The sequence below is a fragment of the Chaetomium globosum genome, genomic scaffold, assembly GCF_000143365.1.
Source record: "Chaetomium globosum CBS 148.51 scaffold_6 genomic scaffold, whole genome shotgun sequence".
Classification (NCBI taxonomy): domain Eukaryota; kingdom Fungi; phylum Ascomycota; class Sordariomycetes; order Sordariales; family Chaetomiaceae; genus Chaetomium; species Chaetomium globosum.
The window spans coordinates 1,429,309-1,455,366 of record NT_165981.1 but is presented as its reverse complement, the minus strand read 5'-3'; the positions used below and the strand labels follow the sequence as shown (position 1 = coordinate 1,455,366).

At 56.1% G+C, this 26,058-nt stretch overlaps 9 protein-coding genes across 9 annotated transcripts; 4 read left to right on the top strand and 5 right to left on the bottom strand.

Annotated features, from left to right (window-relative positions):
* Positions 1 to 1,145: 1,145 nt before the first annotated feature.
* On the bottom strand, positions 1,146 to 1,612 carry CHGG_08808 (uncharacterized protein; the record flags this gene model as incomplete). Its single annotated transcript, XM_001226734.1, has 3 exons — positions 1,146 to 1,307; positions 1,408 to 1,476; positions 1,565 to 1,612. The coding sequence occupies 3 exons, from the start codon at positions 1,610 to 1,612 to the stop codon at positions 1,146 to 1,148; spliced, it is 279 nt and encodes a 92-aa protein (XP_001226735.1).
* A 1,383-nt stretch (positions 1,613 to 2,995) lies between these two features.
* On the bottom strand, positions 2,996 to 6,489 carry CHGG_08807 (uncharacterized protein; the record flags this gene model as incomplete). Its single annotated transcript, XM_001226733.1, has 2 exons — positions 2,996 to 4,630; positions 4,684 to 6,489. The coding sequence occupies 2 exons, from the start codon at positions 6,487 to 6,489 to the stop codon at positions 2,996 to 2,998; spliced, it is 3,441 nt and encodes a 1,146-aa protein (XP_001226734.1).
* Positions 6,490 to 7,363: 874 nt separating this feature from the next.
* Positions 7,364 to 8,690, top strand: CHGG_08806 (uncharacterized protein; the record flags this gene model as incomplete). The annotated part of the gene is made up of 2 exons (XM_001226732.1): positions 7,364 to 7,594; positions 8,184 to 8,690. The coding sequence occupies 2 exons, from the start codon at positions 7,364 to 7,366 to the stop codon at positions 8,688 to 8,690; spliced, it is 738 nt and encodes a 245-aa protein (XP_001226733.1).
* Positions 8,691 to 9,425: 735 nt separating this feature from the next.
* On the bottom strand, positions 9,426 to 11,487 carry CHGG_08805 (uncharacterized protein; the record flags this gene model as incomplete). Its single annotated transcript, XM_001226731.1, has 4 exons — positions 9,426 to 10,299; positions 10,350 to 10,556; positions 10,621 to 11,290; positions 11,394 to 11,487. 4 exons carry the CDS (start codon positions 11,485 to 11,487, stop codon positions 9,426 to 9,428), a joined length of 1,845 nt encoding a protein of 614 aa, XP_001226732.1.
* Positions 11,488 to 12,681: 1,194 nt separating this feature from the next.
* Positions 12,682 to 14,579, top strand: CHGG_08804 (uncharacterized protein; the record flags this gene model as incomplete). The annotated part of the gene is made up of 4 exons (XM_001226730.1): positions 12,682 to 12,948; positions 13,002 to 13,718; positions 13,967 to 14,119; positions 14,181 to 14,579. 4 exons carry the CDS (start codon positions 12,682 to 12,684, stop codon positions 14,577 to 14,579), a joined length of 1,536 nt encoding a protein of 511 aa, XP_001226731.1.
* Positions 14,580 to 15,440: 861 nt separating this feature from the next.
* On the top strand, positions 15,441 to 16,224 carry CHGG_08803 (uncharacterized protein; the record flags this gene model as incomplete). Its single annotated transcript, XM_001226729.1, has 2 exons — positions 15,441 to 15,504; positions 15,650 to 16,224. The coding sequence occupies 2 exons, from the start codon at positions 15,441 to 15,443 to the stop codon at positions 16,222 to 16,224; spliced, it is 639 nt and encodes a 212-aa protein (XP_001226730.1).
* A 586-nt stretch (positions 16,225 to 16,810) lies between these two features.
* CHGG_08802 (uncharacterized protein) lies at positions 16,811 to 18,136 on the bottom strand (the record flags this gene model as incomplete). The annotated part of the gene is made up of 3 exons (XM_001226728.1): positions 16,811 to 17,118; positions 17,166 to 17,945; positions 18,106 to 18,136. 3 exons carry the CDS (start codon positions 18,134 to 18,136, stop codon positions 16,811 to 16,813), a joined length of 1,119 nt encoding a protein of 372 aa, XP_001226729.1.
* Positions 18,137 to 23,019: 4,883 nt separating this feature from the next.
* Positions 23,020 to 23,990, bottom strand: CHGG_08801 (uncharacterized protein; the record flags this gene model as incomplete). The annotated part of the gene is made up of 2 exons (XM_001226727.1): positions 23,020 to 23,794; positions 23,935 to 23,990. The coding sequence occupies 2 exons, from the start codon at positions 23,988 to 23,990 to the stop codon at positions 23,020 to 23,022; spliced, it is 831 nt and encodes a 276-aa protein (XP_001226728.1).
* A 1,031-nt stretch (positions 23,991 to 25,021) lies between these two features.
* On the top strand, positions 25,022 to 25,798 carry CHGG_08800 (uncharacterized protein; the record flags this gene model as incomplete). Its single annotated transcript, XM_001226726.1, has 2 exons — positions 25,022 to 25,203; positions 25,300 to 25,798. The coding sequence occupies 2 exons, from the start codon at positions 25,022 to 25,024 to the stop codon at positions 25,796 to 25,798; spliced, it is 681 nt and encodes a 226-aa protein (XP_001226727.1).
* Between the last annotated feature and the right edge of the window lie 260 nt (positions 25,799 to 26,058).

Genomic DNA, 26,058 nt, shown 5'->3' with positions numbered 1-26,058 from the left:
CGAGGATTCCCCGCGTTCGGCTGATTTCTTCACTCCTCTGACGGGAAGCGGGAATCTTCCATGCCTGATATTTCGATGAAGACTCCTCGGCGACCCAGGGGCGCTGCATTGGTCAAACGAAGCCAATTTGCCCACGTGTTGAGGTTTCTATTGTGTATATATTTTTGAGATGCCAGGCGGTTTATATGGAGACGAATGGCAAGGCAGTCTCGGAGGCTCTCGCCCAGGGAGTAGGGAAGGAGTTCGAGGAGGAAGAGGAGGGAGAGGGAGATGGAAGTCGTGATGATCATGATGATGGGAGTGTGGATGGGGTGGGGAGAGTGTTGGGGTGTGGCGGATCATGTTGCCGTTCATGGGGCGGACGGCGACGGATTTGGAGATCCCGGTTCTGGGTGGGGGTGGGAGGAAGCGCGAGGTGTCGATGCTGAGGGTGCAGTGGCGGATTGGGTTTGATTGGACGGGGGAGGCGCGCAGTGAGATTGGGGTGTTAGTGGGCGTGCCGGGGAAGTGTGAGTTTCGCCCTTTTGATCTTTTCCTTTGCTGTGCATTGTGAGCGCTAACCCTTAGCAGGGCATAATCATGACGAGAGGGGGCGGTTGTCTGGTCTGCCGAAGCTGTTTGACCAGCTTATCCAGGCGGGCGAGGAGCCTCTCGCGGCTGTCAGGACAGTGGTCTGTTTACTCGCGGGTGAACAAAGGTCCTGAGGCATGTAAACATAGGCTTGGCGATGCGGTTATTGGAATGCGTTGTTATATATGATTCCCCATTTTGTACTGATCAGGGTGTTCAGCACCGTAATGAGCGTACGGACGGCACCGGCTTAGGTACTTCAATCTGAAATAACACCCGAGAATAGGTGAATGCCAACTCCAGCGGATACCCACCCCTCTCATCGGATCTCCTAGCTCGGTGAGGTTGTACCAAAGCTAGTCGGCCATCAATCGCAGTGAAAATCCCATCCCATGTCCAGCCACTAACGTAGATGGCATTATTATGGAGTATCTTATCTTTTGTACAGACGCAACAGCAGCAACAACAGCAGCAACCTCCCGCCACACCCAACCCGCCCATCTTTTCCCTCCCAGGACCAGGACTCCCCTAACCAACCCAATCCATCAATCCCTCCCCAACCAACAACCCCTGGCTCAGTCAACATCCACACCCTTCGTCCTCAAATCCGCCTTGGCCATCTTGATCTCGTCCATCAGCTCGGCATATGCATCGGGGGTGTCGCGGAAGGTGAGCATGCCCCAGCCGAGGCGGAAGAGCAGCCAGGCGCCGAACGAGACCAGGGCCCAGAAGGGCAGCTGTCCCAGCGTTAGCTTCTTCGTACATAATCACCTCCCTCCCCCCAGTGAGGGAAGAAGAAATAAGAGAGAAATGGGGGAATGGGTGACAGGGACGTACAACGGGGACGATGGCTTCTTGGACGGCGGGCGGGAGGGGCAGGAGGCCGAGGTAGAGGGAGAGGTAGAACTGTTGTGGGTTGTCGCGCGCGCGCGAAAGGTTAGCTTGGTCGGGAGAGTAAGGGTGGCTTCAGGGCGGGTGAGGGTTGGGCGCGTACGGAGCTCACGAGGAGCGCGAGGGAGATGGTCTGCTGTGCGCGCGCCATGGTGTTGTCTGTCGCCTTGTGTCACAAAAAGGGAGAGGCTGCGGGATGCGATCGCTGTTGTCTGCGTCGGCCGGTTAGTTGATTGAGGAATTGGTAATTCGAGATTCGGTCGCGTTCTGTCAATGCGGTTGAGGCGCAATCGTAGAGCGGGCAGGACGTACGTAATGAATGACTGCGGTTATCGACGAGGTGCTGGGGTGGTGGTTGTCGAGGACAGGTAACTCTCGAAATTCTGCCAAGAGCTCCTGAAGTCACCAAGCGCGGCGCGTTCTGGTTGAGAGTTCAGGGGTGGGAATGGTGATGAGGGTTAGGGTGTGCGGATTGCGGCGCAAACTCATGGGCGCAGGGGGCAGTCTCGCAGTGTCGTCTCAAACTACACAGTAGAAGCTTTCCTTCGAAAGTGATGGCAACATTTGTAAACACCGTCCATTGCTAAGCATCTCAGCTCGCTAGGATTCCAGCATATCCCACACCGTCTTATCCTTAACGGGTGGGTCGGACAATGTGCAGAGTACCCGACAGAATGAGAAGACAAGAGGGAGGTCAGGACGTCAGGTCTGCGTCGGTGAGCCAACCCTCTCTAATAGCGATGATTATGATGAACATTCTCCTGAGCCTGTATTCGATATTGCTTTGAGCATTCCTTATTGCATACAACATACCCGTGTTTTGTATTTTAATCCTAATCCAACGGCTTTTATCGAACCGGTCTGTTTCAATATCAACAATAATTCCAATTTCTCCCTCGCCCCAAACATTCCTCCCGAAACACCAGCTGCTCAAGATAATGATTGCATCAGCGGTGAACCCAAGCTTGACATCTGCAGCACAAACAAACACCGGTCCGAGTCTCGAGCTGCGGAGGCCGGGGTTGTGGCATTGCCGTGGAACGCTGCTCGGAGAGAACTACCTGTTTTGGACTCTGCAAAGTTCTTGCCTTCTCCTAAAGTCCCGTGCCAAGCGAGAAAGGACGGCGGCACTTGCTATACAACTACCCCAAAAGGCAACAACGGAATTGTCTTCGATTATTCTTTCCATCTGGGATGCCCCTGGCCCGTCTCGAGCCGTCTTGTCCAACCCTGTGCTCAAACCAATCCCTCTATCCTAAGCTAATAATACAAGCAACCGCATCTTGAATGCTTCCACAACATAAACGCATAGTGGCATGCGAGCCCCTGAACTCGGGGTCATATCCAACCATGACCTATTACAAAAGACTGGTTGGTATCAGTAAGATTAATACAAGAAACAAAACGCTAGAAGGCTGAAGCAGGCAGGACCACGTCGGATTCTCTGCAAGAAACTAAAACGAAGAGACAAAAAGCAGTAGTACGCTCAACTCAAAACGAAAAACAGACACACAACCAAACTCCATCCCATAGATTAATCCACGTCCTCCCCATCCTCTCCCTCCTCCCCCTTCCAAGCCCCCATCTCCGCCACCGGCACCCGTCCCCTCAGCCACCTCAGGGTGGCCTCGGTCCCCCTCTCCAGCACATTCCACCGCGGCACGCGGAACCGGTTCCCGCTCACATCCAGCCTCTCCAAGCCGGCGCCCTGGTGCCCACCAAGCAGCCCGATGCGCGGATTCAGATGCGCGATATCGTTGTTGGCCGCATCCACCACCTTCATGCCCCTGATCGTCTCCGGGTCGAGATCCGTCAGGTGATTGTTCGACACGAGCAGGACGGTCAGGTTGGGGAACATATCCCGCAAAGTGGTGGCCGGGGGAAGGGCAGTGAGGCGGTTGAAGGAGATGTCGAGCTTTTGCAGCTGTGGCGCGCGGAGGTGGGTGGTGAGCGGGGAAAGGCCGGTGATGTGGTTGTGGCCGAGATTGAGTTCCTTGAGGGATGGTAGCTCAAGGCTGTCGTTGCCGCTGGCACCGCCGAGATATGATTCGCCAATCAGTTGGTTGTGGGCGAGCGAGAGTGCGGTGAGCGTAGTGGCAAAGAACGTGAGGGATTCGGGGAACGAGGCGAAGAGGTTGTGGTGGAGCTGGATCTCGTGGATCTTGTGGGCTGTGGCGAGCTTGGAGCAGATGACCGGGTGGAGGGAGGACGATTGCGTGTTGGAGCGATCGAGGACACCGCCGGACTTGACGGGCCATGAAGCCGTTTGAGAGCGCGCCCGAGCTGGTGAGGCTGGCGTAGACGTTGGTGGCGTAGCAAAGTTGTCCAGTTCGGAGCGGCTGTCGTCATCGCCAGCAGCTATGCTAGTCGTCGTATCGTCCGCGGTAAAGTATTCATCGTTAGCCCCACCAGGCGCCGGCTGGGCTTGTTGCTCGTCCTCCTCTGCGGATGGCTCTAGCCGTTGGGCGAGAATGGTCTTCATCTCATCTGTGCTAATGGTGCTGAACTTCTTCTCGCGCAGCGGGTTACCGCTCAGCCGGAGGTTGACCAGGTTCTCCATCTTCCCAATCTCGGAGGGAACAATGCGGATATCGTTGCTAGAGAAATCGACTGACTTCAGCTGCGGGAGGCTAGTGAACCCCTCCGGAATGGCATTAATGTTGTTCTCGTCGGCTGCGATGGTCAGGAGACTGGTCCAGCTGCTGATATCAGGCAATGACTGCAATCGGTTCATGGAAACACAGAACTGGTGCAGAGCGGGCATGGCCACGGTCTTGCCGAAGGAGCAAATATGGGCCAGCTGGTTGGATGCCACATCCAATGTCTGAAGCGTCGGCAGAGCGTCGACAGTGTCCTGGATCAGCGTGCCATGGAGCTGGTTCTTGCGAGCAATTAGCTCCCTTAACGGTAGGCCAGCCAGCAGTGCAAAGGGCAGCTCTTCAAATCCGTTTTCGCTGAGGTTCAAGATCCGAAGACGCGAGAGCTGGCTGAAGGTTTCGGGCAACGATGAGAGATTGTTGCCGTGGAGGTCCAGAATCTCGAGGCTCTCCAGGTTGGATAAACAGGGGTCAAGCGGGCCGTACAAGAGGTTGCCCCCAAGTTTAAGATCCTTCAGTGATGTAATATGGCAGATCACCTCGAGAGAGCTGTTCGACAGCCGGTTCAACGACTAGAAAAGGTTAGCAACATGTCTTCCGAGAACGTCATGGGTCTGCTACGAACCAGATTGAGGGACGTGAGGAAAGCGAGGCGCCTCAGACCCATCGGTAGGTTAACCAAAATGTTACCATGCAGGTCGAGCGTCTCCAGACCAGCAAAAATGTTCCCTTGGCTGTCTTCGTCCTCGGCCAGTTCCTGTGGGTCAACGTCTGGGAACACAGAGTCACTGAGCATCTCCAACTCGTTGTCGGCCGCGACAAAGCGGGTGAGATCCACGCTCTCAGCCCATGCGCTACCGGACTGGCCGATGGACTCGAGGTTGTACATGTCAAGGACCTCTGCCGGTATGTCTTTCAGGCCCATCGCAGCGATATTGAGTCGGCCGCTTGTCCTGGCAGTACCAAGCCGGGTCTGAAGCACCTTGGCTTGCGACTTGTCATCGCGGTTCTGGTTGAATGGATCGCTGGATAGGCCAAAGTCAAAGCTAGAGTCTGTGGGCACCAAAGTAGAATCCTCAGAGACGGCCGCAGCATTAGAAGCAGCCTGTTGGAACGCGGCTTTCTTGGCTGCTTTCGCCTTGGCAATCTGCTCACGCAGAGCTGCCGACGATTTCTTCTGCGTTTGGCCGGGTTCAGCCGAGTCCGCGGTGATCCCCGTGCTGCCAGACGCAACAGAAGCACTGGATGGGATCGTGCCATCCCAAGACGTTACGGACGAGCCACGTGAGACCAGGGACGCTTTTCTGGGCGCTTCCCCGCCAAGCTTGGACTGTGACGGCTTCTTGAACAAACCGTTGACCGAAGGCCGCTTGGTTGGCGGCCGCGGGGCCAGAGTCTTCGAGGTGGACTTGGGAATCGAGACTTCGGGTTCACGCTTTCCCGGACTGGGTGTCCTCGTTCGCGGGGCGGCAATAGCGCTGGGAGGCGGCATCCCATACATGGATGTTCGCCCTTGCTTTGACGGGGTGGCCTTAACCGATGGCGACTGAAAGGACTGGATACTACGCCGATTCCGCAAAGGCGTGCCTTCGATGGGGGAGAGCGGGTTCTCGTACGTGGCAATCTGCGAGCGGAAACTGGAAATAGACTCTTCTAAGCCAGAGCTGGAACCGGGCCTGCTACCGGCCCTAGGCCGCCCGCTTGATGTGTCCGACTGGTGGCTGGATCCCGGCCGAGATGTCCTACTACCGGGGCGGGAGGGCGGCCTTCCGCTGGCGGGGTCGTAAAACGACGGCGCGTCTCTTCCTTTTACAGACGGCGAGGATGGCAAACGAAAGAGTGTCTCCATAGTCCGTTCTGCAAGCGAGGGCCCCGATTTGGAGGGAGACTCCGGCACAGTGTCTTTCCCATCAGCCACCGTGGTCCCGGATTCCCCTGAACTCGGCTCCTCTTCTGGCATGGCTGTTGCGGAGATCCATTGCTGCGACGACTGACGGCGGAGCAAGCCCGTAGTCGCCGAGCTCGACCTAGCTCCCGGACCAATTGCCTGGGTGCCTCCTCTTGTTGGCCTTAAAGATTGCGCTGACGAGCTCGGTGCTAATCTTCCCGTGTGTGTATTGCCTGCCGAGGGTTGACTAAGACCCGCCCGGCTGTGAGGTGATGAGACGGCACGCAGAGGAGCAGTGCTGGTTGGGGAACGGCTTTTAGCTCTTGTGGGAGTGGTAGGCGACGGGGCAAGCTGGTCGCGCGAGACGGCGGTCCGGAGTTTGGGGTTGCGCAAGCTTCCTGCCCCGGCGGTGGTTGCCAGACCTTCCCGCGATGGGGAGGTTCGGATCGAGTTCGTGCGTGGGATCGGGAGCTTCGATGTTTGCACGGGGATTTTGGACGGACGAGGGAGGCCGCTCGGCCTACTCTGGCGAGTCTCGTCCATGGTGCTGCAACTTCGGGAGGTTATTCAGCCAAGTGTTTGCGCCGAATGGTTGCAGTGAGCTCCTGGTGCATTGAGGCTCAAGTATATAATAAAATAACCCGTTATTGATACGCACAGGCAACATGCAAGACGGAGTGGACAAAAACGTCAGAAACTGAAGACGGGAGAGGAAAGTACCCCGAACATGACAAGGAAAGAAGGAAAGAAGTTGGCGCGGACCCTGATGCATCCCCCAAGGGCCCCCCCAATGCACAATTGCAAGCTTGCAGAAAGCTTGGGGCAAATTGCAGATCGGCAAGTGCTTGGCATAGGAAGCTCAGGGATGAGAGTGGGCCCGAGTCGACGCGCCGAGAGCTCTCACTCGCGGGTCCCACGTTCCCAATGCTTGCTTGCCACGGGCCCCAGACTCCCAGAAAGCCGGTTGCTGTCTCGCCTGCACCTGCTTCACATCTTATTTTTGACACCGGCGCGCCGTTGCCCTTTTCCCTTTTGACAAATTTCCCAACAAACTAGGAAGTCCCTCATCACCCAGCTACGAATAACTAAAGTCCTTCCGTCCGTTCAAGGAGAGGAAAGAAAGCAATAAATACCCGGTGGGGCGGCACATTCCGCCCGGTGATTTGACGTATTCCCAGGAAGTACCCCGGTCGTGTTCTGGAAGCAAACCGCCAAGGGCAGAACGGCGTCAGCCCCCAAAACCACGAGGAGGACACAATTGAACCTTGCTTACTACGTACTTGTGTCCGTTTCCAGAGAGGGGAGGTGGCCTTCGTACTTCGTGACACGCGCGGCAGTAACACCATAATCTGACGGCTCTTGGTACAAGGAGAAAAAGAAGACATTCTGATTGGGAAGTGGAAAAGAAGATCACAAGATGTGTAATTTCCTGCCGAGTCAGCCCGGACTGGTTGCCCCACACGGGCGGGCCGTACCCGGTCTTCCGAACGCCCCACTTATCCGGCCAACCGCCCGGTGGCCGACCGACCATACCCTGAGACACACAAACCCAGGTCTGGCCAGGAGAAGGCGTTTCAACACGTGCAGCGAGCAAAACCAGATCCCATTCACTTCCCGCAGCGCGGCAGCGGGATTGAAAAGCAGGGAGGTGCCACGGAACGGGATCACAGCCATCACACAAGTTCAAAACCCCGCCATCACGCCCCTGTTGACTTTTATTCCGTAGAAGAGAAGTAGAAGATTTCGATTTTGCTGGTGGTCGGCCAGCCGTGGCCGGTAACCCAATTCACTTGCTTGAAGGCCGTGACCAGCCCTGCCCCGCGGGCCAGTTCTGTTTTCCTCACCATGGAGGATTCCACACAGCCACTCTTATAGGTGTTGACCAACTGCTGCCCCCATCGTCCACACTTTCCCCGGTCTTGTCTCCGACCTTGTTGAGATTGCATACACGAGCACCGATATCTTGATCCCACCCTCTGCCACCAGTGACAAACAATGCAGCCGCGAAGGCTGACGCGGTCGTGAAAGAGCAGCAGTAACCCGTCCCCCTAAGCTTGACGCGAGGGCTCCTGTATCAATGAGACCCAGCGCAGGCCCTATTCCCTCTGCTAACCGTGGCCGCCGCGGGCGTTGGAGTTGCGTCCGGGCAGTTCACCACCTCAACGGCGCCAGCTGTGCGTTCACCATCCCCCAACGCTCCTCTCGTCCCCCGCTAACATGTCCCGTCCAAATCGCAGCCGGATCTCGCGCCGCGCCACAGCGATGCCGCAACCCTTGCCGGCCGCGAACACATGGAAACCGTCCGACGGATAATCACCCGCACAGTAACCCAGAACAGCCGCCAACCAGCACCCACAAGAGACAGCAACGACCGCGACGACGACAACGACGACGAAGAAGACACAACCAACCGCCGACCAACCCGCGACTCCACCACCACAACAACAACAACCACCACCACCACCACCACCAACCAAACCTCACCCCAAACCAGCCCAACAAGCAACAGCCTCTCCGCCGGCACCGCAGCCGGAATCACTGCCGCCGCCGTTGCAGGAGTGGCCATCATCGCGGCCATCGCCTTCCTCTTATGGCGACGACGGCAAGGCGGGATCCGCGGCGCGGTCGTCACGGGCGACTACCCGCGAAGTATGGGTGGGGGGAGTCGGGGCCGTGGTATGGAGGAAGGGGGAGAAGGGGGGAGCGAAGATGCTTCCGCCGCCGCCACCGCCGCCGCCTCCTAAAGGGGGGGGTCCGGATGATTATGGGGATGGGGATGGGTTACGGTATGTTTATGGGGGAGGGGGGTGGGGTATACCGGTGAGGGGGGTGCAGGAACCAGATTTGGGGGAGGAGAGGAGTGGTGGCAGTGATGGGAATGAGGCGGCGTTTAGGATACCGCAGCGGGTACGATGCCCGGTGGCCAGGCGTTTGGAGCGCCGGGGGGATATTTCTCGCCGCAGCAGCAGCAGCGGCCGCATTATGGTTGGGGGGTGACCTGGGTGAGGCGCGGCCCGTCAGCGCGTTCACCGTGTATCCGTCGCCGGGCCCGATTTTGCCCGTGTCGCCCATGACACCTTACCGGCCCGAGAGCAGTATTTTGACCTCAGGACAGCACCCGCCGTCGCGGGTCTCGTCTTATTACCCCGACCCAGGCAGTCCTGGTCCGCCGGCGTTTCTGATACCCGGGGGCAATAAAGCACGCGCTATGAGCTTCTCGAGCGTGTCGCATGTGGCAGAGCTGGTTGGGTCGCCGCCGCCACCAGTACCGTCGATGATGGTTATCGTCGAGGGAGAGCCGCCCGCACGGCGCAGCCACGCTGAGATGCCATGAGAGTGAGGCGCATAAGTGTATGAGGCGGCGGGCTTATTGTGCCCGTGTGTTAGAAGGCGTCGAGATACCCCACCAATGATAATCCCGCTTACTGTGTTTCCAGCCGGTGCCAGTGTCCTTTCTGGCCCGGGTATTGAACGGTGCCTTATGCGTCCCAGTTCATGTCGAAAAGCCCAGAGAGGCCAGCCATCCATGTCTCACCGTCTTCGGGCTGAAAGAACGGCACACTCAACCCCTCGGTGCTGTTGTCGATAAACGCTTCCGCCGCTGTGGGTGCGGTCGAGCCCGGGTTCCCCTCAGTTGCGGCTAGTTCAGGGGCCCAATTTGCCTTCATTGATCGGACCATCTTGGAGAACTTGGAAAAGGGATCGTCATCAACTGTTGGGCCAGTATCGAGCCGCCGCTGCGCTGCGATCTCGTCAAATCCGGCCTTGACTTGATCGAGAGTGGCGAGCAGGTCGATTCGGTCTCTCACGGCGCGGCGGTTCCAAGCCGTCTCGTCAAGGATCGAGAGCCTGTTGAGTGTGAGGAGGCAGTGGGCTAGGTTCCACCAGTAGGCAAACGTCATGCCAATGTAGACATAGCTAGGGATAGAAAAGTGCCTATCGAACCAGCCTCGGACAGCATCGAGACATGCTTCCATCGCCTCATAACGGTTCATGCTGGACATAATGGGGTTAAAAGTCGATTTTGGTTCAGAGATGGCAGGTTCGTGGATGGCGAGTTCAGTGTAGTATATGTGGCTGAGGATAGTGTCGTTGTGCTGTAGATGGAGTGGAAGCTGAGCTCTCATGGTTTGCAGCTGAGTCCGGAGGGCAGAGCGAACGTAGCCTGGAGGAATGCCATCCGCAGACTGAGACGCGGCGCGAGTCACTTGGTCGGCTATTAGTTGGACCTTGACTTGGGCCACCAGTAAGTCGTCTCCTTCCCACTCTCTTTGCTGCGAGAGCGTTTGGAGACAATCGTCCATATGAGGCGTCCATGCTAGCGCGTCGATTCGCTTGATGGAATGAGATATTCTGTGGATGTCAGTCGGTCTTTTTGCAATGGGTGATCGTCGGAAACTTACTGTGAGGTAACAAGAAAGCATGCTAGAACGGCTCGCCGTTCTTCGAGTGTCTTCTCCTTTACGGGCGGGTGTAACGGGGTCTTCAAGCAAGAGGAAACGTATGACTCGCTCGGGACCTTGTTGAGGGACAGGTCAAAGACTAGAGACTTGGCGAGAGACGCCATAACGGAGAGTATTGGTTTGTCCTTGTTGAGGTAGTAATGCGCCCTACAAGACAAAACAAGTCAGCACTGCCAATATGAACCGGGCCTGCAATCCAGGAGGGACTCACCAGCCCATGATGACAAGCAGGCCAAGAAGCAAGTCAAGGCTTTTCTCGTGGTCGACGACCATCTTCTGGGCCAGGAACTTTCTTGCGGCTTCATTCATGGCAAGGCGGCGATCCACGTTCTTGCAGGTCACAGTCATGATGCTGAACCATAAAAACGGATACGACTCCTTGAGCATCTCGGACGTCATGGTGGCAGGCAAGTGTACCAGGGGTAGGAAGATGAGCATGTACTTGCGGAATGTGTTGAGATCCTCGACGGCTTCAAAGGGGGTCGGCTGGTATATGCAAGAGGGCATGGAGGGCAGTTCTTTTGCCGCTGCCAACAGGTCTCGAGCTGGGGGTTGGAAAGCCCTTCCGAGGGGAGGGCGGGGCGCAAGGGATTGGAGGTCTTTCCCAGGGCCACGATCGATTTGTTGGACCGGCAGGACAACGTGAGCAGCCGAGTGGGGGGTACTTTCCTCAGATTCGCTCATCGTTGAGCGAGAGCTCAGAGTAGGAGTTCCCGTGGCGGCATTACCGGCACCGTCGCCGGGCGGCCCTTTGTCTGTCGGGGTGGCCTGGTGCCGGAGCAGGGTAACGAGATCTTCAAGCTTTGCCTCCAACTGGGCAGCGCGGGAAACATGAGCCCTCTTGCCATTGCGCTTCCGGATGGTAACGGAGGGCACACATTCTTTCCTTAGTCGATGGCATCTGCTCTCTGTTAGATATTGAATGGAGGAACACGCTTGGTTTCGGGCGCCGTTGGACCCAGGAGCAGGCGATATCATCCCTACCTTTCACAGTCTGTTCCGCCAGACCGGTAAATACACCTGCACTTAGCGCGGGCACAGTTCGTACAGGCCCTCCCGTAAGGCGCCGGCATGCCATTTGTTGCTCCTGTGGTTTCGGATTCCATCGCGGTACCCTAGCGAGTGGCGTCGGAGGGTTAGGGTTGAACGCCGTGACGCAGAGCGAGAGGACGGGACAAGACAGTTCGAAGTCCGAAAATGCGAGATGAGACAGCCTTCATGCCGGGTCTGTATCCCAGTGGTACAACCGATGATAATGGCAATGCAACTGGCTGCACTCGATCGACGGCGCAGGCAGTAAAGAAAAACGGCGGCTGGTGTTCCAGTTTCCCTTGTCTAGAGCGAGTGTGGTTCCGAAAGATTCTTGCATCAATGAGTTCAAGATTGGATTGGACAGGCCTGCAATGTCGGAAACCTCGAGCCCAGTCCACGCGGCAAGATCCATGGATCCATTTTCGCGCCCTCTCGGATGCCTCGGTCCCTCTTTGCCAAGTCGGCAGAAGGGTTAGGGTCATTTGCGGATCATGCCGTGCATGCCAAGAAACCTTAACTTGCCGGATCAACGGCCAACGCTCAACACCACCACCACCACCACCACCACCAAGCAAACGACTGCGAGTGCTTCCTCGTTGAGGCGTCGGTGAATGAACCGAGCCAGTTTCACTCCCACTAACAAATTACCCATAGAATCATTAGAATTTTATTACGTATGTCCTTACCGTCAACCCGAGGTTGCTGGCCGCTCGTCTATCGTGAAATCTCCACAGGCTGGCAATCGGTGATGAAGTCTCCGACATACAGCAAGCCCAAGTTCAAGAGTGAGTGGGGATGGTATGGACAGTGGTAAAGGCAGCTTTTATTTGAGGCAGTTATATGCCATTCGTCCCGAACAAAAGCAGACACCGTGCCACCCAGAATTCTTTAGAGATGATCTTCGCTGCCTTTTTGTGTGCTGTTGGTGTTGACGGATTGAAGAGCAAAGAAATCCCCAAGGCATTGCCCGTATGAGAAGGGATGAAAGAAAAGAGCGCCGGCACAGTACAGTACAGTGCTCACACCAGAATGCCGTGGTATGGGAAGTTGCGATCCAGCCTACTTGATCAAAAGTAAACCCTAACTCCCCAAATACTCAACCCCCAAACCCGACCCCCCGATTTCTCGAATACCGTACAGAACTCACCTACATATCCCCCCGTATCTCTCGATTTTCGAAGCTGACAAATAGCGACCCCGCTACTGCATGTGTACACTGCGCAGCCACACGTCCTAGATCATGGATCCGACTGCGCGGTCGGCGACACGGCAGCCCACCGATGTTGACGCCTACCCGCGGCGAAATGAGGAAAAGGAATCCTCGCCAAGGCCGTCAGTGACCGAGCTCTCACACCATCGCGCCAGCCATGGTTCGGAGGCAGGAACCTCTGCCGCTGCTAAGAACGGGGAGCAATGGGTGACCGGTATGAAGCTCGTCGCTCTTTCCATCCTGCTCGTCCTGGCCATGTTTTTGATGATGCTCGATACCTCAATCATCGCGACCGCAGTTGGTGCCACCCTTGCCGTTCCTTGAAACTGACTCTGACCCGTGCGACTCAGGTCCCGCGTATCACGGACGAATTCCGATCGCTGCAGGATGTCGGTTGGTATGTAACCATCTACCAATTGGCTAACGCAACCCTCCAACCGCTCTGGGGTAGGGTTTACGATAAATTCAGCAATAAGTCCTCATTTCTGGCCTCGCTAGTCATCTTCGAAGTGGGATCACTATGCTGTGGAGCGGCCATGTCTTCTAGGATGCTAATCGCCGGGCGTGCGGTCGCTGGTGTTGGCAGCGCCGGCCTTATAAGTGGCGGGTTGACTATCACGGCTTCTGCAGTGCCTTTGGAGAAGCGTGCTCCGCTGACTGCGATGCTCATGGGTGTCGCGCAACTCGGCATCGCCATCGGGCCGCTTCTGGGCGGCGCGTTCACTTCCTACGTGACGTGGCGCTGGTGCTTCTACATTAACCTCCCTATCGGCGGTCTTCTCGCCCTCGGGCTGCTTTTCCTCCCGATCCCCGATCAATACAGCAAACCAAGCCCGCGGTCTTCACTGCGAAGGCTCCACCGCGAACTTGACCTGCTCGGTTTTGCATTGATCGCCCCCGCTTGTATCCAACTCCTACTTGCCTTGTCTTGGGGCGGGAGCAAGCTCGCATGGGAGTCCCCGACCATAATAGGGCTCTTTTGTGGAGCGGGTGCAACAGGACTCCTCTGGATTGCCTGGGACTGGTATCGGGGAGATGAAGCCTTGATCCCCTTCTCCATTATTGGGGTAAGGGCGGTCTGGTCAGGCGCGCTCACCCATTGTTTTTTGTTGACCACCATTTTCTGCGCCTCATTCTTTTTGCCTCTCTACTTCCAGGCGATTCAGGGCGCCGACCCCATGAAAAGCGGCGTTTACGTGCTGCCCAGCATCCTCAGTCAGCTGGTCGTGGTTTCCCTGACCGGGTTCTTAGGTGAGCGCTCTTCACTATTCCGATTGACCACAGCGTCGTGCTGACACGCATGGTAGTCCAACAGACAGGATATGTGATTCCATATGCGATGCTTGCTGCCGTCATCGGTTCCGTTTCTAACGGCCTCTACTCGACCTTCTCCCCAACCACGCCTGTCGGTAAATGGATTGGGTATCAAATTCTGAACGGCGTCGGCCGCGGTGTTGGCATGCCAATGGTAAGCAAACCTCAGTGCACTCAATTTTCCAGCAGCAGCTGATGCTAATAATGGAGGGCAGGCGATCCTCGCAGCTCAAGCCGCTCTGTCCCCAGCCGACCTCGCCATGGGGAACTCAGTCGTCATCTTCATACAGAGTCTCGGTACTGCCATCACACTCGCCATATCCGACGCCATCTTTCATGGGAGCCTGCTGTCCGAGCTCCCCAAACAGGCGCCCTCGGTCGATGCTACTGCTATCGTCGCTGCCGGGGCGACCGGCTTCCGCAGCATTGTCCAAGAGCAAGACCTGCCTGGCGTGTTGGCAGCGTTCTCCGTTTCGATCAGTCGCGTCTTCTACGTGGCCACTGGTGTCAGCGGCTTGGGCCTGATCACATCGCTCGGCATGGGATGGGTGGATGTCAGCAAGAAGCGTAGACTTGCCGACGACGACATCCCGCTACAAAATCTTAATGCATAAATAACGGTCTGTGACGAGGGCGGTAAAAAAAAAAAGGCCCAGGTGTGATTTGGTTGGGACGTCGGTGTAGAGTCTGTAATGGCAAAAGGATGCTAGCAAGACTTGCACATGACCCTGGCTGGAGGTCATGTCGCACATCTTTCCTGTGATAAGTTTGTAAATGTGGCCTCGTTTCGCTACAACTGAGGAATAACTAAAATAATGATAATAATGATGGATCTTGCTTGACAAATCGAGAAGGCAAGAGGGATGTGGAACGGCAAGCTCCAGAACAAGTGAGAACAAGTGGCGAGTCGTCCTGAGTCGGAGTTGGTTGTGACGGAGTGGTGAACCGGCAACGTCATGGCAGACCAGAAACCAAACAACCAAAACCTTCTCCATGTCGCGACTGCAGCCGCGATCACAGTGAAAAAATTGGTAGCGTCTCTTTGAGTAGCGTGTCATCCTTAGTGCAGGGGCCATGCTAATCTTCTCTGTATCGTTTCAAATTGACCAAATGCCCCGAAGGGCGAGGAAAGAAAGAAGAGAAGAGGAGGAAGATGGGGTGCGGTCGACCATTGTTTTATAGGCGAAGGGGTGGCCTGTGCACCACAACTGCAATTGACAGAGCTCGAAGCCACAGCCGGATGGTGCGGTGGAGAATCGAAGCACAAGCCAGTGTGGCGATGTCATTGTGGCGCGGTTATGTGGCACCATGCTGAGGACAAGGCTTGTGGGTCCGGCGAATCAACGCCAACCTGGAACGGACCAGCTTCGGCTTCCAGCTGCATTGCATCGCCCGTCGCAAGCCCGCCCTGCATGGCGACAGCACCTCTCGTCTACTCCTAGCACAGCCGACGAGGTCAGCCAAACCAAGCCACCATGGCGCGAATACCGCTCGCCATTGTCCTCCTCCTAGCCGTCCTGGCTACGCTGGCCAGCGCATGTGAGTTCTGCACCATCCCTACCCCCGTCGCAGATCCTCATCCGCACTGCATTCACCACTCCACCAAACAAACCCTCCCTCCCGGAGCTGAGCCCAATGCAATGAACGAACATCACCACTGACGCGAGACCCAACCCAAACCCAGCGGTCCCCTCCTTCTGCAAATGCACCTGCTTCCAAAACAGCACCATCATCCCGCTCGGCCCGCAACACGACAACCAACCACCCCCACCACCACCACCCCCCAAGCAAACCCTCCCGCCTCCTCCATCATCGAAAGCGGCAGCGGCAGCAGCAACCCCTCCTTCGCCACTTCAACAGCCCCCGCCAACGCAACAACGAACACCGCCCCGAGCACCCATCCCCCCCAACAACGCCGGCCTTTCTCTCGCCGCGCGCGGCCCTAGCACGCCCTCCACCCCCGCGAATCCTCCACCTCCTGCAAGCAAATGCAACCGAGCCTTCTGCCTGAAATACAACCCTTCCCATCTGCAAAGACGCCGAGGAGAAGGACATCAAGACGAGCTGTTTCCAGCGGGACAGTCCCAAGGACCGGTTCATCGTGTGGGGCTTCATCCTGGGCACGGCGGGCCTGCTCGGGTGGGCGGCGCTGCGGCGGGTGATCGATTCCGCGCGGGACCGGCGGCAGCGGCGGTTGCAGCAGCAGCAGGGGGGTGGGGGCGGTGGTGGTGGGATAGGGATGGGGATGGGAGGGGGTAGGTTTGGGGGGTTTGGGGGGGTTGATGGGCAGGGGTGGTCATGGTGGAGGAGGGGATGGCGGACGGGGTTTTAGGCCTGTGTCGGGAGGGAGGGCGGACAGAGAGGTGTATGACCCGTTAGAGGATGGGCATGATGAAGGCGTGACACGGGGCCCGGGATGAACGAACGATGATGTTGTCGGGGTCGTTGTGCTTAGTTTGAAGGGGCGCCTAAAGAGGAATTGGATTCCGTCCGAGATATTCCGTAATGCGCCGTTGTGATGACCAACTGGTGGTATCTTGACCAATCTGTGATGTTGGAAGCCCCATTAGGTGCCGTATTATTTTTCTCTATACGAAGGTCATATCCCCAATACGCATAAGGCTACCATAAACAGTGTAAACGAGGTTACTTTTTTGTCCAGCCCGGCTGCGTTCTCTACCCCTTTTCCGCCCACGGGACACACGACCATGCTCATCTTGATCACACTTTTCACCCTCTTCAGCCCAAAAGACCAACACCAACGTCGGCAGGCGGTCTAGAAAAAAATAGGAAGTCATGATACCCCTCACCACTTTCGTCATTATAACCAGACAAAAGCGATGGTTTAGTCCTCCTCGAGGGGTGTGGTCTTCGGCGAGCCATTGACGGCACCCGCGACCAACCTCCGGCGTTCCCTAACAGCAGCCGCGAGGTCCTCGAGAACCTCGACGGTCGACTCCCAGTTGATGCAAGCGTCCGTGATGCTCACGCCCTTCTTCAGCGCAGAAGGGCCTTCGGCCGGTACCTTCTGGTTGCCTTCGTTGATGTTGGACTCGATCATGACGCCGATAATGGCCCGCTCACCCTCGCGGAGCTGGTCGGCGACCGTCTTGGCAACCTTGGGCTGGTTCCTGTGGTCCTTGTTCGAGTTGCCTGCTCGGGTTAGCAAATGCGTCCCATTGGATACTGGAACAACCTACCGTGGGAGCAATCGACCATGATCGCCATCTTCTGGCCCTTCTTGGTCAGGATATCCTTTGCGGCCTGGATGCTGGCCTTGTCGTAGTTGGTGCCCTTGGAGCCGCCTCTCAGGATGACGAAACCGTGCTCATTGCCCTTTGTCCGGGTGATGGCCGCCAGACCCTGCTTCGTGACACCCATGAAGTGATGCTTGGCGGCCGCCGCGCCAATAGCGTCAATAGCAACGCCGAGGCTACCATCGGTCCCGTTCTTGAATCCTACGGGGAAGGAGAGGCCGGAGGCCAGCTCACGGTGCAGCTGGCTCTCGGTGGTCCGCGCGCCAATGGCACCAACTGAGATGAAGTCGGCGAGGAACTGGGGGGAGATCGTGTCGAGCATCTCGGTCGCAATCGGCATGCCGGTCGAGGTAAGGTCGCAGAAGAGCTGCCTCGACACGCGGAGGCCCTTGTTGATCTTGAAGGTCTCATCGATATCGGGGTCGTTGATGAGGCCCTTCCAGCCGACTGTGGTGCGGGGCTTCTCGAGGTAGGCGCGCATGACAACGACGAGGTCGTCCGAAAGCTTCTCCGAGAGTGCCTTCAAGCGTGTGGCATATTCGATAGCAGTGGCGGGGTCGTGGATGGAGCAGGGCCCAACAATGACCAACAAACGGTCATTCCGACCCATGATCACACCCACAGCGTCCCGTCTGCCCTTGACAACCGTCTCGAGGGCCGCATCGGGCATAGGAACTTCGGAGATGAGTAGGGCAGGCGGGATGAGGGGATCCTGGCCCAACACTTTCGTGCCAAAAGGGTCAGCGGCGAGCATGATCAAAAGTTAAATTAGGGGTCAAAACAAGAAACCCAATGGCAAACGCAACGCTCAGGGAGGTCGAATTGCGATCTCGACGACCATGAGCAGGTTAGGAGGAGGATCAGGATGAAGGGGATGCAGTACCTCGCATGTCATCGGCCTGGAGGGGCGCCATTTCGGTTCCGGGCATCGTGAAGAGTTTTCTTGAGGATATCGGACGAATGAAGGATTGGTCCCAGCGGAAGGCAGAAACGCCAGGTGAATTCGCGCTCGCGGGGCCTTAGGAGAGGTTGGCGGGGCAGTTTGGAGCTCAAGCAGTTAAGGAGAGCTCGTCAGGGGGCTAGGGAAGTATCTAGGTAGAATTGGGAGCGGGCCTGAATAGGAATTGGGACGCAGCTGTAGGAATTGAGAGTTAAGTCGAGTTGGTGTTTAAGAATAAGATAATTGGCAAAGCAGGGAAGCGGACGAGGTTTAGGTGACTCAGAGAGCTCCAGCAGTTTACGGGGGAGGTCAGTCCGGCGGGAAGGCGAGGACCAAAGTGGAAAACGGGCGGCAGGGACGGCGGGAGACAAAGCAAGCACCTTTAAGGGACCGGGAAGGAGGGAACTTGAAGGGAAGATGCCTGACGGAAGGCTTCGGGTTGATCTACCACTTGGCACCCTCCTCAACTCTCTGTTCGTGGCCGAGTACGGAGGTACATGTGACTGAATTTAGGCCCAAGTTCCCAGGCTCAGTGCGCGCTGGACGTCGGTCGGCGCCGTTGTCTCAATTAAAATGTTGCATTGAGAAGTGGGGGAGGGGTCAATTTCTGTCCTTGGTGTTTCTGCCAGTTTCACCGCCTTCCTGCATTTTTGTAAAATTGTTGCCATGATTGGTGTGCTCCAAACTTGAACCACGCCACAGATGCAAAACACGCCGCCCAACCGCAGGCTCCGATTCGAGCGCCCAAACGCCTTGAGGATGGACAAAAACATCTGTCCGCGTTCCTTCTCAGTTATTAGTACCGCGAAGCGTAAAACTTGCCGTATTGAGTTTATCTCCTCCATGGTGATGTCAAACGCCAGGCAATTATGTGCTGCTCTCAAAACCTTCGGTCTTGGCGTCTCGGTTGAGCTGAGTGAGGTGGTTATTACCGTCGTCATCGTGGTTGATCCAGACGCTCGCGGTTACACCGAGGTGGGCTATTTTAGTCAGCGGAAGTGTGGACAAGTCCCGCCACCGTGTTCCGTGACCACTCCCCCACTGACATATCGGCTCCGGTCCCAGCCCTCCGTGATGCCGTGGACCGACCGAGCGTTCCATTCTGGGCTCCATTTCGGGGGGTAGTTTGTTAGATGATGCAGGTAAAATGCTAAAGCTGACCCGAACACACATGGCCACCTGGCGTCTAGCCCAATCGGATAACGATTCACTCTGTAGTCAAAAGGCGCAGCAGCGCACTATGAAGGATCTTGCGCAGATTCATATTCATTGTCGGCGGTCGTGGTGATGATGTTGGCACAGACTTAAGTTGTCTCCATTGCCGGGGTACGATTGCTGACTCAGCAAAGTCGGCTCATCGAGGTTTTGCGGGACGAGATCCCGTTCGCTTTTTGGGCAGTAGCCATCCACCTTCTGGCCAAAAGAGAGCCGAACTCGAAAGGGGAGTAAGAAGAAAAGAGAAAAGAAGAGGAAAAAAAGAACAGAGAAAGAATAACAGAAGAGAGAGAAAGAAGAAGAAAATCAAAACCATAACTAGCTTTCTTTTTCGTTCCTCAGATTTCGTCAGCACTTGCACTTGGTGTTTGGCTTTACTTGGGGCGTCACCTGGGTCGATTCTACTTCTTTCACACCCATTGGATTCCATTTTGCTGAAACGTGTCCATCCTCCCGCCGCGCATTCCCTCGTCGCAATTCACATACACAACGCACTCTTTTGGCCCCAACCAACAGTATATTGGTAGTTGTCTTTCTCTGAGGCACAATCTGAGCAGGGCCTACCCTGAGTCTATATGCCATTGTCAAGACGACTATCACATTCTGAAGGTTAAGGGTCAATATGAAATCGCTTAGACGGACACCATATGGGTATGGTTGCGTGTAAGCGAGGGTGCGAGGATGGGAGGGATAATTCGGGTGTGCTGCTTGGTTGAACATACTGAAACATCATAGTTATGAACTAGAGCGATCTACCACGACCTCAGCTTACTTAATGACCGGCCCCGTTTTCATATTCCCGTTAGGTTCCTTCCCTTTTACCCTGTAGTATGTGGACGAGAGAAACCTGGGGGATTCCGTTTCAGAATAGGCTTTAGTTGTCTTTCTGCCACCCAACATGGCGGAGTGGACATGCTTCAAATTGTAATTTATATCTTGGCTCTTGATTACATTGATCACCAATATCGGGCTCCCGACAAGTAACGAACCATGAAAAGCACATCTTTTGGTCCCTTGCCCCAACTTCATCCTCCTTCTGTCGCTGAATAGGTAGAGTCGCCCTTCTTCCGCAGATGGGATCGTTGGATCAACTGGTCTTCCTTCCATCTCATCTCGATCCTCATCCATCGCAGGAAGATAGCGGCAAGAAAGACTAACTTACTGGTTGCTACCCACAACATACTGCGTTGTTTTTCAGTGTTCATTTTAGACGGCTGCTATACCTAGTTAGTACCACGAAAGAAAAGAAAGAAGGAGAAAGGAGGGGAAGCAACCGGAAACTCGGTTCATAACACAGGTACATGCATCTAACACCGACACAAGCATGTCCGGAGAGTAGTGCTTTTAGCCCCCGTGTAAGTTATGAGTAAGGAAAGTGGATTCGTGAGAAATTCAAGAATTAAGATACGCTAACACTACCTTATCTCTACCCGGCTACCTGAGTAGGCCGAGTTATATCAGTTGGACGGAACGCATCAGGCAGACTGGACAATTCCACTATTCAATTTCTTGCATGGCCGGTTTGGAGGGATTCTACCCGGCCTCTTAAAACTGCCCGTCTTCAGCGAAAGTGTGGGAAGCGTCATGGTAGCCAACGCCCGCCTGTCTGTATTGCAAAGGATCCCAAATGTTAGAGAAGAAGGGTGTTCCATTCTCAGTTGTTGCAAATTGGGCTTTTGTTCCAATTCATCACCACATAGTAGCTAGTTCCATCGCTTGGGTGGCTGGACCTGGCAACTTCAGTACGTGAGTAGGTAACAGGCGCTTGTTGGGTTGGGGGCCACAATAACTTGGACCACCGTCCGTGGTGATTGGGGGCGAGGGTTTGTTCGTATAGGGAAGGTCCTGGTGACCTACCGTGAGGTATGGTTATTCCAATAGGGAGTATGCAAAACAGCTGAAAGGTCGAACCGCACTTTATGCAATCAGCCCGGTTGTAGGACAAGGGGTCGGCTGGAGCCAAGTCACTTCGGCCATTGCAAGAAGCGCGCGGAGATGACCTACGACGTTGAATGACGAGCAGGAAGGTGCCGATTTAACCGCCACTGGTAGAAAACCTAGTTGGTGTATGAGGATCTTGGAGGAACGATGACTTAGATTCGTCCCATAGCGCTTCGACGTCATGGTGGAGACAACGGTGAAGTCCTTGGCCGACCGGAACCCTACGACATGGTGACGCGCCCCGAGAACTTTAGAATACTGGGATGAATGGTGCGGTGGTCTCGATAACTAGCCCGCTCATGGTTGATCCCTGCAAACTCGTCCACCAATTCCGCCGAGTCGCTTCTGTACATTGTCTGCCCTGTCCAAACAAATGACCAGCCAACTGACCTCCCCCAAAGTTGTGTTAGAGTGTACTTAAATCGGCCCTTTCCCAGCGCCCTCAGTCACATCATATTACAAGGCTGACCAGATGATCAACTATTTACGAAATGAGCCCTTTCCGTCCTTCAGGCGCGAGGTCGAGGCGGATGGCCGAGCCTCAGTCGTCCACGGATAGTGGGTAACTGTGAATTCAGGTGTTGAATCTCTCTTCCCGGGATCCAGAGGCACGTACCACGTGGGCTTCGGGAACGGCAGGAGAAGCAAAGACGATTTTGGCCGCAGTGATATCATCGTCCGGGCTCTTCAAGTTATCAGGGTTCTGCTGCTCGGGTCATACCGAGTCAACGCTGACTGCCTGAAATCTATGCGCCATATCGCCAACAAATCCAAAATGGCTGCCATGATGGTGACTGGGCTTAATTTATTGCAAGCCTCTGTCTCGGTGGGATGATCGTCAAAGATCGTTCCAACCAAGATCTGTCGCCTCAGGGCTGCCTGGCTTCCACTCCCCAGCGGCAATCGAATCGATACAACGACCCCCGGAGCCGCTCCTCAGCCTCTAGCAGCCAAGTGTCCGGATCCGACTTCGTATGAATGTGCCGTAGTGCCGTGATGACGGCATAGCAAAAGCTGGGCGGGAGCGAATCCATTCGCTCGGGCGGCACATGTTCGTGGGAGTCGGCGATGTCGACAACCATCTTCGTAATCGTGTCAAGGGCCGCTTGTGAGCCCCCGCGCCATTTATCTAACGATTTGAACTTGGCGCTCACGGGCTGTGAAGGTTGGTCAAGGATGTGGAGGTGAAGCGTAAATAGGGCTCTGGATTTCCGAACTGAAGTGGTTAGCAAGCAGCCATCATGCGAGCCATCGTTGTCGGGTGTGGAATTGACCTGATAGCCAGTGATATTGCGCCGCAAAAGGGGCCCGGCTCGCCGTGAGATTGCTGGAGTACCACGGTTAAGAAGGTTTGCAGGGCGGTATCTAGCCCGTCTAGGTGGATCAACCGGTCATCGAGGTTCGGGATTTGAAAACTTTTAAGGACCCCGTCTAGCAGAAGAGCGGCTTGGGCGGCTCGACCAAACCCGCCGACTCCTTCTGACGTTAGAGAAGAGACGGTGATATTTGACCTTGGGCTGAGTTTGGGCGTGTCCGCCTGAGCTGATGCCTCAGGCTCGCTGGGGAGTTGCGCGTTGGCGCCAGGGACGACGGTGAGCAACGGTTGTTTTGGGACTGTTATGTCGCAGAAAATAATGCTGTCATAGTAATTAGCAGGAAACTGACCGCAACGTTACCCGAAGAAGCGTTAAAGAGACGATATTACCGTTCGCAGATGATGAGTCCCCACCATGTGTTGGCGGCTTCCTCGGACTGCAGGTACGAAGGGGCCGAACACCTTGGCAAATTCTCGAGAGTTGCATGCGGTGGGTGGGGTGGGGAAACATGGCGCCAAATGTGGGCGGCATATGCCATGCGAGCACACTCGGCGAGAGAGGCAAAGGCGTCGTCGGGGTGGCCCCGGGCATATTCGTAGACGGCTAGAAGCAGGCCCGCTTGGATTAGATGGACCGAAGGCGGGGACGATATTCGGACCTGGGCAAAAAGGGATCGGGCGGCGAGGTGAAGAGTGGTTCGGTCAATGGTGGCTCGGGCGGTCGCCCCTGCGGATTGCGGGCCCGGCTCCGGGAGGTAGGTGATCAAGCAGATGGTCACAAGTAGGACGGAGAAGTCGGGGGCCGGGGCGGTTGCCAGGGTGAAGAGACTGTTGTCAAAGGTCTCTAAGCAAATGATGGGTAGGTGAGTGTGGATTCCGAGGCGGTAGCGAGTGTAAATCTCATCGGGGAACTGGCCGGTTGAGCGGATGAGGCGGTTGGCCTCGAGATAGAGGCTTGCCGCGGCCGCCGACGGTTCGATTGGGAGCGTGTTCAAGGTGAAACGCACGTCAGCCGCTAAGGGCGCACAGCGCAGGGCAGACGCATGGCGAGCGGCGGGGCTTGTACCTGTGCCTGTATCTGTGTCGGTGGTTGTGCTTGTGCTGGGGCTTCTGGCCCCAATCTCCGCCGAGGGTGCTGCGTAGGTACAATGTACCCGTTTACTGGGACGCTGTTATTTTAGAGCACGATCATCGATGCCGTTCCCGTCAATGTGGTTACGGCAGTTCCCGCCGATGCAGGATTAGATTCCTAGGTAACTTGCCTATTACAGTAGCCGCATGAGGGCAAGACCTTGTCGCACTTCTTCTTCCGGGCTTTGCAAGTGAGGCACACGAAGGCGGCATGGGCGGCCGCCATTTCGGACGGGAGACGGTGAACGAATGGCAGATGGCGGATGTCGGATTCTGGAGGGCAGTCAAACATGCCTTAATGGCAAAAGCAAATTCTCATCTTGTAGACCCCAACTCTCAAGATCTTGTGGGTTCGGCGACGATGAGGTGAGAGAGACGAAGCGGGAACGATCAACGATGTCGGGAAGGCGGCCGCCCGTCGGCCGCCTTGTCGGCTCTGTCGCTTATGTTTTAAGCAAAACTGTGCTAAATGCTAGATGGACTGACATCAACTCATTTAGGCACTATCCAAGTGTTCTGAACGAAGCTGTACAACGACCCCTTTGATGCAAGGGAGCACGCGACTTCTTTACTCACACACTTTGCCATTTACCAGCTCCCACCCAGGGCCAAAATCCCATTTCCAGATCATCCCATTGGTTTTGAAGACTGTGGACAAATGCCTATTCAGGTGGTCGTGCGTGATTTCAAGCCCGAGTCATTTTAGCGAATTTTAATTGTTCCTCTTTGTGGGGCTCCTTCCGTCGGCCGCCGCTAGTGCCTGCCGCCCCCACTTTGGTGCAGCTGCAAGCAATTTCTCCTGTTTTGGGCCATGGCTGACAAAACATCCTTCTTTGTGGCAGACATTACAACATGTTGGAATGCCAAAGACGGCAAGATGGCAGAACGGGATGGCGGCGGGATGGCGGCGGGATGGCGGGTCATATCCATATAAAGGTAGGGTGGCATTCCGATGCCCGCGAGACAACAAGTATCCGGTAGATGCTGCAGTGGTCGCCGATCTGTTGGTGTCTGCCATTCGACCCTTGCCGCAATAGCTCCCCATCCCGAGGACGACTCACTCACTTCAGGTCCATCGTCACGCAGCTTGCACCGTGTTGCACGGCCCTGGAAATAAGGGGGAAAAAACAAAAGGGAGGAAGCATCACTACAACTACGACTTGACGACACTCCCAGTTTAAGTCCTGTCTCTTCGGCTCCTCCACAAGCTTCCATTTTGCAGCATCACCTTGCAGCACCATCAACCTACCCTCAGAAATGTCTGTCGAAGCCGCCATGAGCGACCAAACCGAGACCAACTCGGACAAGGTCCCCGAACCAACCCCGGTCGAAACGCCCCCCAACGACCTTGAGTTGCCCCCAGAAGAGGGAGTCCAGGGCTGGCTCTGTGTTGCCGGCGCCACCGTCTGTCTTTTCTGCAGCTTCGGATTCCTGAACGCGTAAGTGGCCCCCACCCCCGACTCACTCGATGAGAATGCGAAGAGGGTGGAGGGAATGCTGTGAAGGTCAACTCAACTCACACGAGCAACATACAGAATCGGCGTCTTCCAAGCCACATATCAGCAAACTTCACTCCGAGATTATACGCCGTCCGACATCGCATGGATCTTTGCAGCGCAGCTGGCCCTCATGTGGGCGCCAGGCCCGCTCTTCGGCCGCCTCATCGATACGTACGGACCTGGGCCGGTGCTGTATCCATGCGCCTTTATGTGCGTCTTCTCGCTATGCATGACGAGCCTCGCCGACCGCTATTACCAGATCTTCCTGGCGCAGGGCCTTGGCTTTGGCATTGGATCGGGCGGCGTCTTCACAGCCGCCATGGTCTGCGTCGGCCAGTGGTTCGTCCGCCGCCGCGGCCTCGCCCACGGGCATTGCCAGCACCGGCAGCAGCCTTGGCGGCGTCATCTTCCCCGTCTTCTTCGACCGCGTCATGCAGCGCGTCGGCTTTTACGGCGCCGTCCGCTATACGGCCCTGCTGATCGGCATTTTGCTTGCCTTGTCGTGCTTCGCCGTGCGCTCGCGCATGCCGCGTAAGAAGTGGAACAGGGACGCCAAGTGGTTCGATGTCGCCCTGTTCAAGGAGAAGCACGTTTGCGTTTTACACCTTTGGCTCCTTCTTTGTCATGTAAGACGGCGCCCCCAATACAACCCCCCCCCCCCCCCCCCCCTTTACCCTTTCGCCGGTTGGAGGGCCCGGGGTTCCGGGTTCCGCCTTGGGGCTCATCCGGCGGGGGGCAGGGGGCCGGGGTTTTTGCGACGGGGGGGTCCGCCCCCTTCTCCACCCCCCGTTACCA